Here is a 16,498-nt window from a genome sequence, read left to right as displayed (position 1 = left end):
CAACCCTATGGCCATGTGACCAAAATTCAGATGCTTGGCAACTGACTCATATTTATGACAGTTGTGGTGTTCCAGGGTCATGTGATCACCTTTTGCAACTTTCTGACAAGCAAAGTCGAGGGGGAAGCCAAATTAATAACTGGGTTACCAGTTTAACAGCTGCAGTGATTCACTTAACAACTGTGGCAAGAAAGGCTGTAAAATGGGGCAAAACTCACTTTAAAAACGTCTCATTTAGAAACGGAAATTTTGGGCTCAATTGAAGTTGTAAGTCAAGAACTACCTGTAATATCAGTAGTTCAACAGTATGATGCACATTTGTTGGTTGTACTCAAGGGGAAGGTAGAACGCTGTTGATGGAAAGTTTTAATTGGTATTGTTGCACTGAGGGAGGGGGGAATGAACTCTGTGGCTGAAATGGCTGCATGGATTTCCATGGTACCTTTAAATCTGGGAATCTTTCAAGTGAAATCATACACTTTTTGAGAAAGTTACGACTGCTTTCCCAGCGTTTCTTTTTACAACTGGTAGCAAAGTGGCTTTAGGTACAAGTGGTCCTCAACATATGACTGCAATAGAACCTGCCCATTAAGGTCATGTGTCAGGTATGAAGAATCTGGACCACACATTAAGTTCCAGTTAAGGTGATTTATTGACGATGACTATTCACAAAAATCTAGTCAATCAATGATCAGTGCTAAATTTATTATTTATTTAGTTGTTAAATTTATCTGCTGCCTATCTTGCCATGGGGCTATCCTAAATTGGCAACAGATGAGAATTCAAGTGGGGTTAGGGTTAGGTTAGACCCGCATGAGCCTCTTTGAGTCGTCTCCTGCGGCTCCCAGCCGCCCGGTGCGCGCGCACCTCTTCGAACGGGCAGTGGTGCGCGCGCACCTCTCCAAATGGAGAGTGGCACCGCCCGTTTGGAGAGGTGCGCGCGCACCTCCCCGAATGGGCGGAGGTGCGCGCGCACCTCCCCAAACCTTTGGAGAGGTGCGCGCGTACCTCCGCGCGAAGGGGCAGCGGCGCCGCTCTTTGAGGAAGCTGCCGCGGCCCGTCTGCAAAGCTGCCAAAAACGGTTTTTTGCGCATGCGCGTGCATGGACACACGCACGCAGCTCCCACTTTTTTTAATTTGTGATGGAACCGGTTCCCAGTGGCTCTTTTCCTTTTTTAGGTTGCCGACCCCTGGGTTAGACTCTAGTCTAATTTCTCACTTGACTCCATCCCTCAGGCTCAGCCTGCCCTTCACGATGCAACATAACCCTTTTTTGCAGTGGTCATTAAGCGAACGTGCGGGTCCTTAAAGGAATGCAATGGTCATTAAGCAAATGGGCATGGATTTGCCAAAAAAACTAGGAGTGCTGGGTTTTGGCAAAACCACTGTATAAAATGCAGTCATGTGACTGCAGGTCACGGCAAACGGTGGTAAATGTGGCGGTGTTGCCAAAGTCATGTGACTGCAGAGGTTCATCAAAATGTTGAATTTGGATTGTAAACCCCACTTTTCAGTTCAATTGTAACTTCAAACCGTGGCTAAGTGACTCATTATAAGCCAAGGGCTACACATATCCAAAACAGGGGCTATATGCTTAAAACAAAGAAAGTGGCAACAGAACAGGTGACGGGCAACAAAGATTCCAATCCACCTGAAACATGATCCTCACCTGGAGAGAAGATATCTGGGTTAAACCGTATATCAAAGGATGTGTTACTGATGGAACCCACAGCTTTGCAGGCATTCTGAATCACTTCTCTGCTTTTGGGGTCCACTGTATGAGGGGAAAAAAAGAGAGGAAAAGACAGTTTTTGCGAAAGAAGGTCCAAGAAACACTGACAGACATTAAACTGAAAATCAAAGTGCATCCGCAAGCAGATAGTTCCCAAAATTTATGGCGTGATCCAATTTGAGAAAATTGTTGCTTTTTATGGACCTGCTGCTACAGCAAAAAAAAAAAGTAATGCTGTAGACATGGGAAACACAAATTCTCTCAGTCCCAGGGCCCATGTGGTCCAACTGAATTAGGAATGGAGAGGCCCAGGATATAATTCTCCCCTCAGGCATCAAAGCACCTGATGAATTTACACCTATTCCTCTCTCTCTCTCTCATTCCAAGAGTCAGGGTGAGGCTGTGGTGAATGACCTGGACTAGGACTGGAGACTCACATTTGTGTCCTGCCTTCAGTCATGGAAGCTCCCTGGGTGACTTTTAGGCCAGGGGTGGGCAACTATGGCAACTTTACGACCTGTGGACTTCAACTCCTAGCACGGCTGGCTCAGGAATTCTGGGAGTTGAAGTTGACGGTTCATAAAGTTGCCATAGTTGCCCACCCCCTCTTTAGGCCAATCTCTCAGTCATACTGAGCTACGTGCTTCTCTGTTTTCATCTTGCCACATACAGCCATTGTGTTGCATGGGGAAGGCATCTCACTGGGAGTGAGAAGAACCCAGCTCTAGTCCCTCCCTCAGCCATGGAATCTCAGAGAGTAACTTTGGGCCAGTCGTTCTCTTTCAACTCAACCTACCACAGGAGAATGGACTGCCATATACGCCACCTTGAGCTCCTGTATGAAAAACAGGATGTAAATCTAACCATAAGTAAAACCACCTAGTATGTGGAAATGGAGGATGCCAGAATGGATTCCCATCACAAGAGTCGATACCTGCTCCATCATCTGATGCGATGGTCTCTGTGAGCTCTTTCACCTGCTCTAGACCAGGAGTATTATCCTCCATCTTGCTGTCTTCTAGCAGAGAAGTTTCCTTATCTTCCACACCGTTCTCTGGAAAAGTGGTAGGGCTGCTGCCGTTTCCCACCGAGGGGCTACTCGGCTTGTTAGCCTTTTGCTGCATTAACTGCAGAGCAGCCAACTTCATGAACATAAGATACCTGTTGTAGACGGGGAAAGAAGAAAAGAAGAGGAGATGACTTGATCTTTAAAGGTGGCAGAAGGAGCAGGCCATACTGAGGCATGAAGAATCCTGACCCTTTGGAGAACATTAGGAGCCTACAAAAACATCCCAGAAAAGGGTGGAGCTACAAGGATTCGGATTATTGGTTTTGTAACTCTGCAAGATTTTAAGGATGGGAATAAGCATGACAGGATCCTTCCATCCCCCATAAAACACACACACAGACACACACACACTTTGTTGGGGTGGAGGAGCGGAGAAGCCAGCTCAAAATCAAGCTGCAGATTTTCAGGATCAAAGCAATTAAATGTCAGAGGTGCAATTTCTTAGCTTTCCTAAAATCCACAGCAACCAGACCCCACTGTTTTTAGGCTACCTCTGAACACGACAAACCAGAATATCTCTATTAAAAAAATAAATATATATACATATAAACAAGGTGAATGACTCCAGTGGGTAAATTAGTAACACGGTTGGTTGTTAAATGAATCTGGCTTCCCCCTTGACTTCGCTTGTCAGAAGGTTGCAGGTGGTGATTGCATGACCCCGGGCCACTGCAATCGTCATAAATAGGAGCCAACAGCTAACTGTTCAAATTCTGACCATGTGACTATAAGGATGCTGCAACAGTCCTGTGTGTGAAAAAATGTTCAGTAGTCAGTGCCACTGTACCTTTGATCACTAAACGACTGCTAAATCGAGGACTACCTGTACATTACTAATTAACTCTAGGAACCCTTGCATTTTTAAAAATGGCAGTAAGTTTGAAGTAAAATCTGCTTTTCCCTATATTTGAATTCTGGGACAGTTAGCAGGGATTTTGCTTCCAGACAGTAACATAATCAGAAGTGTAGAAACAGCATAACTTTGCCGATTCTTCCACCTTTTAGACCCAAATTCCCTCCTCTGCTTAAAACAAAGTATTCTTTGTCTCCAACCTGTTTGTAACCCCCTTGCTCCATTGTTTGGTGTGGCTACGCCTATGCTCACTGGAGCATGGGTTTGTTACCCCCTTGGGCCACTTCTCAGCTGCAACAGTAAGATTTTACCGTTTTAATGTTTTACCGGAGCAAATGAAAAAAGCCGTTGTGAAGACAGGAATGAATGGAGAAACATTTCTGAAATTGGAGCCTTTTAACTGCCAATTTCACAAATGGATTTAAACAGCAGGGGTGCCCCCTCCCAAAAAACCACCCACAAAATGGCTGCTGCACCCATAAGAATGAAGCCACACCCCTTTTAAAGTGTGCCCAAAGGAGGCGTGGCTTTGATCACATGGTTTCAGCTGGATTTTTCTGACCCAGCGCTAAGGATGCCCCTGTGAAAAGACACAGCACAATATGATGCAGCCGAGAAATCACATCCAATCTAGAGGACTGCTTGCTTGCTTGCTTGCTAGTTTTTTTTAATCCACTTGTGCCAGTTGAATTTAGAAAATTAATCTGTCGCCTAATATTGAAACCAGGCATGCAGATGGACCCCAAAGATTCCAGCTTTCCTGGTACTTTCAGATGCATGAGAGACAGTGAACATGCCCCTTCTTGTTCCTGAATTTTCCAGAAAGTATTGTGCTCAAATGTTCACAGTTACATTTTAAGGGCAGGTTTAAAATTATTTTAGTTTCCCAGACTTTTAAGGGATAGTTTTAAAAATATTGCTTCAAAAATACAGAATCACTGTTCTGTATATTGATTTATCTAAACACGGTTATTTTATTAAGTAAACAACAACCAATTTATATTCAGTTGCAGTGCCAGAATATCTTTAATTTATGGGAAAAGTCATTTAAATAAAACTTGCTAGAGTAGACAACCAGGGTCAATTTGAGAAGGTGAAGCTTAGAGTTTTTCAGAGGAAATTTTGCTAACAAATGAATATCTGGAGCCTTTATTTTTGAAAAGCGTTATATATGAAAGGTGTCCATTTTCAAGAAACACCGATTGAGCTCAAATGTTGAGATGGTAATAAAATGTTGTTGGTAATATATTTTGTACCATGCCTTTGGAAAAAGGTGTCAGGAAATCATATAACTTATATAAATACATTTTTAATTATCAATTTTATATTTCCTCCCTTTGCTATGTAATTATAAATTTAACAATACACACAGGCAAGACCTGTAAAGTAATGTATTTCTGGTGGGTTTTTCCCCCTCTTAGGTCTCCTCTTCATTATCTTTTGAATTAATGACTTTAAAATTTAATTGCTTTGTGAGCTTCCGGGAAGCTTCAGCTGGTATTTCGGCAACAAACATTTTCAAAATAGAAATGCCCCCTTAAGATCTGTGAACAGTTAGCCTAACTATTGCACAATTAAGAGAGCTCCAAATGTATCCTAAACAAAACCTCAACTATAACCTGCAACTCCTAATCAAAGAGAATACAGGTAGTCCTCAGGTTACCACCATTCATTTAGCGACTGTTCAAAATTACAACAAAACTGAAGTGACTTATGACTTCGCACTTATGACCACTCCAGCATCCCCATGACCAGGGGTAGGCAACCTTGGCTCTTTTATGACTCATGGACTTCAACTCCCAAAATTCCTGAGCCAGCTGGCTCCATAGCTGGGTCAGGAATTCTGGGAGTTGAAGTCCATGAGACATAAAAGAGCCAAGGTTGCCTATCCCTGCCCATGACCAAAATTCAGGCCCATGGCAACCAGCATATATTTACAATGGTTGCAGCACTTTGGGATCACCTGATCATCATTTGCAACCTTCCCAGCCAATCACTGAGAAGCAAAGACAATAGCGCATGGGTCTTCAAACTTGGCCCTTTTATGACTTGTGGACTTCAACTCCCAGAATTCCTCAGCCAGCATGCCTGGCTGAGGAATTCTGGGAGTTGAAGTCCACAAGTCATGAAAGGGCCAAGTTTGAAGACCCCTGCAATAGCGGAAGCTGGATTGCTTAAGGACGGCCTGATTGTATTTAACAGCTGCAGAGATTAGCTTAATAACTGTTGCCAAGAAGGTCGTGAACTCTCTTAGCAACTGCCTTGCTTAGCAACAGAAAATCCTGTTCCCATTTGTGGTTGTAAATCAAGCACTACCTGTAACTGGGTTCATAACAATAAACTAGGTTAAAATGAGATTGGGAGACTGAACATGTTGTACCAGCTACACATTGCTTTAAGCTATGATTTAGTTGATTTTGGGCACAGCAAGTTTGCTAGCCTAGTTTCAAGGTTTGGGACATTTGGGGAACTCCGTCAAAGAGTAACAAAGGCAATAGAAAGCTCAAAGGATTCCTAGACCTTCTACTCCCTTAATGTTGAAAAAAAATGCCTTGGAGGTCCAACATAGCAAGTATGGAGTAAATTATTATTTATTATTTAGCTATTACATTTTTATTGCCTCTTCCCTCCGAGAACTCAAGGGAGGTCTTTCTTAATTTGATTTCCACAACATTTTTGGGAGGTAGGTCCAACAGAAATGCTGGCTATTTTCTGACAATGCATTTAATATCTGAAATAACCTGTTCTCAAGGTTTGTGCAATAGATGCACCCCTCAGCTGACAAAAATGACTGAATTCACACAACCTGCTAGGTCACCAAAGAACTGGGGGTTAAGATAAGCCACCCACAGGATGCTGTGCGAATGCAACTGCTAAGTCTTAATCTGATTATTAATTAAGCCGAGTCTCCTCGCTGAATGGGGATCTGAAACTGGAATTCTTTGGGCTGTGTTCAAATAACTTCACCTCACAAAACTACACTGGTGCTGAAGTTGGCTGATGTCTTGAGGTTTTGTGGGGGAACCCTGGAAGATATTAAGCTGAATTTTTTCTTAAAATAAAATTGAAGGCTTCTGAAAAGTGGCGAAGAAAACCTTGTGCCAACTAGCCTGAGGCCCCAATGGGGCTGTGGCACTCGGGCGGTGCCTGATAGAAAACACCCCACCATCTTCCTGTGTGGCCTTTTCTCCCTCTCTCTCTCCCCCCTTCCTGCTTAGTTTTAATTTAATTGAATTTTGAACCTATGATCCTTAATTTATTGTTTTAATGTTTCATAGGGCGAATTAACTGAATGTCTGTAAGCCGCCTGGAGTTGCCTCTGACGAGATGGGCGGCATGCAGGTTTAATTAATAATAAATAAATAGGGTTATATATCCAAGCAAACAGTACAGGTAGTCCTCAAGTTATAACCATTCGCTTAGCGACCATTTGAAGTTACAAGGACACTGAAAAAACTGACTTGTAATTGTCTTTCACGCTTGCAACGGTTGCAGCATCCCCGCGGTCACGTGATCAAAATTAGGACGCTTGGCGACTGCCATGTATTTATGACGGTTGCAATGTCCTGGGGTGACATTGATCCCCTCTTGTGACCTTCTGACAGGCAAACTCAATGGGGAAGCCAGATTCACTTAACAACCATGGTACAGGTAGTCGTCAATTTACAACCTCCATTGAGCCCAAAATTTCTGTTGCTAAGCGAGACATTTGGTGAGTTTTGCCCCATTATATGACCTTTCTTGCCACAGTGGTTAAGGGAATCACTGCAGTGGTTAAGTTAGTCACCCGGTTGTCAAGTGAATTTGGCTTCCTCATTGACTTCGCTTGTCAGACGGTCACAAAAGCTGAACACATCACCCCGGGACACTGCAACTGTCATAAGTACGAGTCAGTTGTCAAGCAGCTGAATTTTGATCGCGTGACCATGGGAATGCTGCAACAGTTGCAAATATGAAAAATGGTCACAGGTCACTTTTTTCAGTGACCTTGTCATTGCTTAAACTAAATAGACTAATGGACAAAATGGACATTTTGGGCTCAACTGCGGTCACCTGTGGTAAGATGAAAGCAAACCTAGGGAGCAACAGTTGTAAATGTGAAAAATGGTCACGGGTCGCTTTTTTCAATGACCGTGTCACTTTGAATGGTCACTAAATGAACTGTTGTAAGTCGAGGACTACTTGCACTAACTTAAACTGTAGTGATTCGCTTAACAATTGTGGCAAGAAAGGTTGTAAAATAGGGCAAAATCCACTCATTCACTTAGTCTTGCTTAGACCAAATGGACATTTTGGGCTCAACTGCGGTCACCTGTGGTACGATGGGAGCAAACTCAGGGAGCGAAAGAGAAAGAAATACCAAGGGGATTCACCTATGTTCCACAAAGGCATCGACTAGTTCTTGCCGGAGACAACAAAGCTTGTGTCGATGCTGCTTGGGGAAGCCCATCTTCTGACATTCTTCGGGCATTTCTTCCCCCTCCACCGGTAGAAAATTCAGGTCGGGGGGAAAGGTGCGGAGCAAGTCCAGGATGTAATGGCGCCCGTCGTTGCCAATGATCCCCTTGCATTCCACAGATGAACATAACTCCACCTCCTCGCTCTTGTCATTTAGGACCAGGTGCTTCTGGATCTTCAACGGCCGGCTGGTTTTCTCCAGCAGCTCCAGATACTTGGGGTGGGAGACAACTGTCTTGCCAAAGTCTATGGAGCCGTAGATGACGCTCTGTTCCTGCTCCCGTTCCAGAATGCCTGGAATGATGGACTGAGCTGTCACCCGGTACCCCCGGTAGTCCACCACCACTGTGCCCAGGGTATACAGTCCTTCAATGTCCACAGCATTGTATGTCCGGACCCCATTGAGGTCATTGGTTGGGGCCACGTAAGCAGCCACATCTCCTCCAAAGTCCTTATAGTGGTCCCGGACGTCAAAACCCAGGCTGAAGAAGATGTTGTTCCAGATAAACATCTGCATCTTGGTTTCCTCACTCGGATTGATGGCCATCACGTTGCCATCAATGACTGCCATTGCACCTCTGGTGGCCGCTGCGGTGAAGTCACTGTGAACCTGGGATGGGCGAAACAATCAAATGATGACTAGATTATGAGAATAGTGGCATTCCTTAATTTAGGCATTTCTAGTTTCCAAGTACTGGTAGTCCTCGACTTACAAAGTTCATTCAGTGACTGTTTGAAGTTACAACTTCCTTCCTAACTTCCTTCCTTCCTTCCTTCCTTCCTTCCTTCCTTCCCCTTTCAATCTTAGTTTTATTTTTAAGCAACTCAAGGTGGCATATAGCCTACTATTTTCCCTACAACAATCCTTTGTTTATACTGTTTATAATGTTTTATTTGCATTTATATGCTTGATTTTTTTCATTCTTGTAATTGTACATTAAAAATAAATAAATTAAAAAAGTAATCCTCCCAGATATACCAAGATCACAATGAAAAGAGAAAAGCTTTTTCTTGGATTCCGCCCTGTCAACCTGCAGCATATAACAAAGAAAATACTATCATGAAATAACATTTTGAAAAAGGGGACCTCATTTTAATTCTTCTTATTATTTACATTCTAGGCCTCCAATATACAGACCCAGGGTCAGGAACTAGGGCCCTAACGCTAACTGAAGAAGACTAAATTGTTCACTGCATCAACAACAGGAATTTAGAAGCTGGTGTGATTCATCTAGCTTGGTGCTTTTCAATCTTGGCAACCGTAAGACGCATGGACTTCTAACCCCAGAACTCAGGCTGCGGATGAGCTTCTACTATACGTGTACTTCTACTGTCATGCTGGCTAGGGAATTCTGGGAGTTGAAGTCCACAAATCTTAAAGGTACCAGTTGCCAAGGCTGAGCAAGAAAGACTGAACTAGCTTGATTCTTCCTACAGCTGAAGCTGGGCACCTGGTGGCTACCAGATGTACGTAATTTCACCTTCCACCAATTCCAACCAGCATAGTCTGAGCAAGGTCTTGTAAAAGTTGCAATCCAGTGGTTTTAGGCTGCAAATTCTTGGCCTATCTTGACTGGTCGTGGCCATTACTATTCCCTCAAAGTCTCCTTGGAGACACTATTGACTGAACTTTGGACAAAGTAGCAGTTCTGATGCTAAGCTAGGATTCTGCTCTTTTGCTCTTAATCAGACAGACTATTTGCATCTCCCATTATCTGGAATTTAACTAGGGAAGCTAAGGATTAACCTTAGAACTTTTGGTGTGCCAAACTACAAACCGCTAACCTTTGACCGCTAACTTATGATCTCTTTCTTCATGGGAATCTCAGGAGTTTGGGACTAAAACAGCCGCAGTCACCTCTTATGCAAGAAATATCCAGCCTTTTGCAATTTACCTTTGCTTTCAGCAATAGAGTGCTTATTTCAACCGACTTCTGGAAGGGGATTAGTCGTGTAAACTTTAATTATTGACCAAAGGAAGTAAATTAATCTTGTAGGGCTGGCAGTTCTACTACTGTGTCTTGCCTTAAATCAGATTCCACGGTCTTGCTGAAAAGCAGCCTCACTAGACAGTTTTCCAGTTTCCATTTAGTATTTCTAAGCACTGAGCGCAAAAAATAAAATTTGTCTTAGGTGTCATCCTTCCTAACGATAAGGACTAGAAACTTGTGGTTGTGCTTTTTTTGTTGTCGTCTCCTTTCTGGATTTGTCTATTTCCCTGCAGGGTTTGAAATTTACCTTAAAGATCGCTCGTTCCCTCAACAACCTTTCCGGCAGATTTTTTCGTGGCAGTTCTCGGGTTGTCTGCAATTCTTCATTCCAATCTCTGGTCTGAAAGGAGATGGGGGAAGAGGCTAAATATATTAAATGCAAGCACGCAAAGAAAGCAACTTTCCAATGTCGGGCAGAAATACAGAAGATGGCAATCTGGTATCCTCTCTGGTTCGCTGAATTTGTTTCTGGCTGTTTGAAACCACATTTCCCTTTTGAGCTGAGCTCTTGTATTTTATTCTACCATATTAACCAGGATTATCTGTGCCTTGCCAGTTCAAATGGATCAGGAAATGGTGGCTTCTCAGCAGTAAAACCAGGCACGTGGCTCATTTGCAAGAGAAGAATTTGTGAGCTTTTTATTCCTTTTTTAAATTTATGTATCAAATTTAGGGGGGGGGAAACCCCATCTCACTCACAGAGCAACTTCTATTTTAAGAAGGCAGGAAGTGATTTTTTTGCATCTACATTATTACCTCGTGTGTAAACATAATTGAGCAGCTCTTAAAATACTACAGTAAATTGTTTTGAGTAATTTGAAGAGAGTGGGTACATGTCACTTAAATGCAATTTGCGTTGATTTCTATAATTTGTATTATTGTAAATTGACACAAATGACAGTGATTAACAAAGATGGAAAAAAAATCCAGACTACATCAAAAACAACAAATGGTATGTTAAATGTGAACAGTTTCCAAATGAGAAATGTCTGCTAACCCAAGATCTGTTAAAACAATGATTTATTGCGTGTGAATCATATAATGTATTTTATTCACTAAGCGATTTTAAAGGATCAGTGTTTTGTTTTTTAAAAAAATAGGGTTGTAGTCCCTAAAAAGGCTTCTCAAAGCACTTGACCAAATGGAAGGAGACATAACAAACACTTCAACAAAGACCTTAAAATGAAACTGAGCCGAGTTACAACCTTAAATCAGGCATTAAAAGCACCTTTCAAGACTGCAAAGAGCTGTTAAGGTGTGTCAAAATAAACAGATGAAACAGTTCAAAACTAAAATAGTTATTTCAGTACAGTGAAACTGTGGGCTTTTTTTGGTCTATGGAGATTCTCAATCACCCGGGTCATGTTCTCCCAAAGGTGCTTTTGCAAAAGGCAATTGGACTTTCTTGTTTTCTTTCCTTGAAAACGTTTCACTTCTCACCCAAGAAGCTTCTTCAGTTCTGACTGAATGGTGGGGAATAGAAGGATTTATATTCTTTGCAGTCATCTGGTCGTTAGCACTCTGAAGGTCAGTTGTTAGCTCTCTGAGAGTCGTTGAGGCCTCTGGGAATTATTTGTACTCTCAGGGTTATTTGAATCAGAGCGCAATTGAGTGTGAAACCTTCTTGGGACTACTGAAAAGACTGTGTTTAAACAAGAATGGTGTCGTATTCCCACCACCACCACCACCGTTCAATTTTCACAGAGATACGCGGTGGCTCAGTGGGTTAGGACGCTGAGCTTGGTGATCAGACGGTCGGCAGTTTGGTGGGTCGAATCCCAAGTGCCACGTAACAGAGTGAGCGCCTGTAACTTGTCCCAGCTTCTGCCAACCTAGCAGTTCGAAAGCACGTAAAAATGCAAGTAGAAAAATAGGGACCACTCCGGTGGGAAGGTAACAGCGTTCCGTGTGCCTTTGGCGTCTAGTCATGCCGGCCACATGACCACGGAGATGTCCTCGGAGAAGCGCTGGCTCTTCGGCTTTGAAACGGAGATGAGCACCGGCCCCTAGAGTCGGAAACGACTAGCACGCATGTGCAGGGGAACCTTTTCCTTTACCTTTTTAGCCTCTTTGATCCCTCTTTCTGAGTCGTCGTGGCGCAGTGATTAGACTGCAGTATTGCGGGCTAACTCTGCCGACTACCAGCTGTTTGATTCTCACTGTCTCAAGGTTGACTTGGCCTTCCATCTTTCCGAGGTCGGTAAAATGAGGACCTGGTTTGTTGGGAGCAATATGCTGACTCTATAAACCACTTAGGTCTGTAAAGTGCTATGAAGCAGTATATAAGTCTTAAGTAGTATTGCTATTTCAAACCAGTGGCCCTCTCTGTCCAGAATGTGGACTTTGCTAACTTCAAAAGAATGACCTTTCTATTTTGGATGCAGATGGACTGCTGAATCCTATCCTCATGGGTTTGTTCTTTTGTGTTGTGACACAGGCTTGTGAAGTGATTGTTTTGTTTCCCCAATATATAATCTGCATGTGTTTCACTGCACTGTAGTGCATATACGACATTGCTCAGTTTGTGTCTGGCTGTTTTATTCTAGGGGTGGACGAGCTTCTGCCTTAATGTATCCTTGGGTTTAAAGTGTGCACGCATGTTGTGTTGGTTAAAAATACTCCTAAGCTTTTCGGATATTCCTGCAATGTATGGATAAATGACAACATGGCTTCGTTGTTCTCTTCTTTGTCGTGGAGGAACTCCTCTTGGATCTTTTGGTGGTATAAGAAACGGCCTAGAGGTCATCAGCTTTCCTTTGGTCTCATCAGGCCTCAAGATGTTTGGTTCTCAAAATAAGATTTTTTTCCAGGAGACTTAAAAAGCTGCCTCATGGACAGTTAGAATTAATGGAAGGTAGAGACCCCCTGTAAAAGCAAATGAAGAAATCCACAAAGCCCAGTGTGTCTTTATACCTGTCCCGGGATATGTTCTTCGTAGCCCAGTCTAGAGGTGTAAGCATCTTCTGCTCTCACACAATCCATGACGTGTTCTGCTAGAGGAGCTGTCCACGTGTATACTTGGAAGGGGGTGGATATTCTCTCTAGTGGGTGCCTCTGGACCCTGGTTGGAAATAAAATGAAACACAACGATTAGTACTGCTACTCTTCTAAAACACCCCCCCCAACCAGGTCTACAAATTTCAAACTAAGATTTAACATATTTTTAAAAAATGGAATTAAAAGTTGTGGGTCTCATTCCTTTTAAAGGTCTAAGTCCCTTTAAATCCAAGCGTCTCCAGTAACTCTACTGACTGCAAGCTTCCTCTTTTACAAAACCTGTTGTCTTTTCCTTTACTATGGATGTTTTGTTTTAGTTTATTGTGGAAGTTCTTAACTGTACTTGATTTTGTTGTATGCTATCAAGAGCCCAAATGATTCAGCAGCATACATGTTTAAATAATAATAACTCTCCAGCTAGGCTTTTTCTGTGTGGGTTTTGAAATGAGGTATTAAGTATTTACGCTGTTTTTTTTCAATGTTATTATTTGCCTTGGGTGCTTTACTAGCAAAAAAGCAAGAATTACAAACCAATAGGCAAAAATAAATAAACAGCCAGTTTCATGTAAGATATTTATTTATTTATTTCGATTTATATACCGCCTTTTCCCCGAGGGACTCAAGGCGGTTTACAGGGCAAATTAAAACAATACAATATACACAGGTTAAAATAAAATTAATATTGACCTAGACACCAGGAAATGATGACTTCTAATCCCACCTTAGGCATGAAAACTGGTTGGGTGACTTTGAGCTAGTCATTCTCTCTTAGCCCAGCCCACCTCATAGGGTTGTTGTGGGGGAAAATAGAAGGAAGGAAGGAGTAACAAGTATGTTCACGGCCTTGAGCTACTTTTGAAGCAATAAAGGCAGGATAAACATCTAATAAATAAATAATAAGATTGTGCATCTTTAAAATGCTTGTAACAGAAAGAATGAAAAGGAAACAACAAATGAAAAAAAACAGTGATCCTCAGCTGGAATGTATAAAGGGTACATGAATGTGCATGTCTGAGAGAGAGGGAGGGGGAGAGAGAGGGAGAGAAAGAGAGACTATAAAAGGCTAATAGAGACAAATTACCGTTTCTTCTGCAGAGCTGCAAAATTCCTTTTGAAAGTTGGGCTAATTTGGTTCAGGAGCTCTACCAGGGAATGGCTGAGGAAGCTGGGATTAGCTGGCTTAGGGCTGAAGTTATAAGCTGTGGACCTGCGAGGAACAAAGATGAAGACACTTAGTGGCAACGCCACGGCTAGCAACAGCCTAACCTTTTCCCAGGCAAAGTGAGAAAAACAGCCACCAAAGCATTCAGGAAACCAGAAGTCAACCTGAGATTTGATTCTGCAGATTCTGGATGTAACAGGCTAGTTATGTGGCATCTGATCAACTCAACTTTTCAACTCAAACTTTTCTCACGGGGAACGGGCTCCCACTAATTCTGCTTTCGATTGCCAATTTGACCTGTGTAAAGAAGCATTACGTTCCATAGCTTGGAAGTCCAGGATTCAAGAGGAACATCCCATTTCCCCCCAAAAAAGAGATCCACGGTCAACACTCCTTGGGCTTGAATCCTCCCCGGTCCCCTGGCTCTTTGGGTATATGAGTAGCCCATGCCATATGAATGGGCAGGCTCTATTACGCTTGTATGTCATGATGGTCACAAAATGGATCAGTCACAATTCTGGGGCAAATGCAGCAGTCATGAAGTGAACGCAGCAAGTATTAAGCGAATGTTAAAGTTGTTAAGCAAACCAATGGTTTACTAGGGGAATGTTTTTTTGTCAAAAAGTGGAAGCATCAGTTTTCGGCCAAACCATTGTAAAACAGGGTCATGTGACCAAGGGACGCTGCAAATGGCAATAAATAGGTCCATGTTGCCAAGTGCCTGAAGTCTGGTCGTGTGACTGGGGAGAGGGCCTGACCGTTGCAACTTCGAATCTGGGTTGTCACTCACCATTTTCGGGTCAATTGTAATGGGGAAGAGTTGCTAAGCAACAGGTTGTAAGTCTAGGACAGACATGTCAAACACAAGGCCCGGGGGCCAGATCCGGCCCGCGAAGTGGTTTCATGCGGCCCGCGAAGCCATCCTGGAAACAGTGAGGGAACGGCCCCCACTGACTTGGCCCTGGACCAGAGACCCTCCTTCTGCCAGAGACCCTCAGATCTGTCCCACTCCTGCCCAGGCCCCCATAGGCACCCTTGAGGCGGACGATGTAGAGCTGGCCACGCCCACCCAGTAGGCCATACGCACTCTAGCCACGCCCACCCAGTAGGCCACACCCACCCAGCCCCTTGAGGGCAACCGCAATGCTGATGCGGCCCTCAATGAAATTGAGTTTGACACCCTTGGTCTAGGACTACCGGTGTGTCAAAAATTGGTGCTCTCTTCGCCTGCCCTTTTTCCTCTACTTGGTGGTACGAAGATGATGGCACAGGATCCCTATGCAACCTGCCAGCATTCATTTTGTGGCCCAACTGGGACCAAGTATGGGAGCTAGTTTAAAGCAGAGATCTCCAACCTTTCCGGGCTCATGGCCCAGAGGGAAGGAGAGCAGCTTCAAAACTGGTGTGCACGCGCACACAAATGGGGCCATGTGCACTGGCGTGGCACTAGTGGCCCCATTTGCTCATGCAGCACGTGCTGGCAGCGTGCGCATGTGCAAACGGCCGTGCACCCCCTTGCTGCGGCTAGCAGCCCCATTCACGCATGCGTAAATGGCCTGCGCAACCCGCCCACTGCTGGCGGCCCCGTTCGCACCCATGTGCATATGCAAACAGGGCCATGGGCACTAGTGTGAGTGGGGGGAAATGTGCACCTACACGTGTGCACACCAGCCAGCCATTTCCATGGCCTGCTGGCCAAGAGCTTGCAGCCCAGGACCGGGCCACAGCCCATAGGTTGGGGACCCCTGGTTTAAAGGTCAAAATAAGTGTCTTTGGTATTGCAGAGGCCCTTTTTACCTCTTAAAATGCCTTATTTTTCCCCCTCAAAAAAGATCTCCCAAACCTTGCCCTCTTTTGGAGCACTGTCCTTTTCATGCAGCCCTCATACCTCTGTCAATGAAGAGCAGTTTGGTGATATAAGCAACAGCATTATGGTTAGAACAGAGGAACAACAAAAATGTCACTGGAATCTTCCAAATTCAAATAAAAAAGCGGTAATCATCAGAAATGGCAAATTCTATCCACAGTGTGAACTTAATGCAAGGTCCTACAGCCTGTCTCCCAAAATCAATGAGAAGTCATTTGCTCAAAGGACAGATGTGCACCCAAAAAAGAGACACATGCCGAGTCCCAAAAATGGAATTGACCCCCCAAATGAGGCCCTGAAAGACCAGCATCAAAACGAACCATATGGCATTTGACAAGGGAACCGAGAAAAAAGCCAGATATTTAGCTA

At 43.7% G+C, this 16,498-nt stretch overlaps 1 protein-coding gene across 1 annotated transcript in view; it reads right to left on the bottom strand.

Annotated features, from left to right (window-relative positions):
- The window catches only part of CLUH (clustered mitochondria homolog), an 88,468-nt gene that overhangs the window by 29,472 nt on the left and 42,498 nt on the right, over nucleotides 1-16,498 (bottom strand). The window contains exons 7-12 of the mRNA XM_081346568.1: nucleotides 14,182-14,307; nucleotides 13,017-13,164; nucleotides 10,351-10,443; nucleotides 8,028-8,722; nucleotides 2,667-2,893; nucleotides 1,670-1,774 (exon numbers count right to left, since the gene is read on the bottom strand). Coding sequence (XP_081202694.1) covers nucleotides 1,670-1,774; nucleotides 2,667-2,893; nucleotides 8,028-8,722; nucleotides 10,351-10,443; nucleotides 13,017-13,164; nucleotides 14,182-14,307 — 1,394 coding nt within the window. The remainder of the gene's footprint in view (nucleotides 1-1,669; nucleotides 1,775-2,666; nucleotides 2,894-8,027; nucleotides 8,723-10,350; nucleotides 10,444-13,016; nucleotides 13,165-14,181; nucleotides 14,308-16,498) is intronic.

The sequence above is a fragment of the Vipera berus genome (genome assembly GCF_964194415.1).
Source record: "Vipera berus genome assembly, chromosome: 1".
In the NCBI taxonomy this organism is placed as follows: Eukaryota; Metazoa; Chordata; class Lepidosauria; order Squamata; family Viperidae; genus Vipera; species Vipera berus.
Note: the sequence above shows the minus strand (reverse complement) of the source record. Positions and strands in the feature narration are given on the sequence as shown.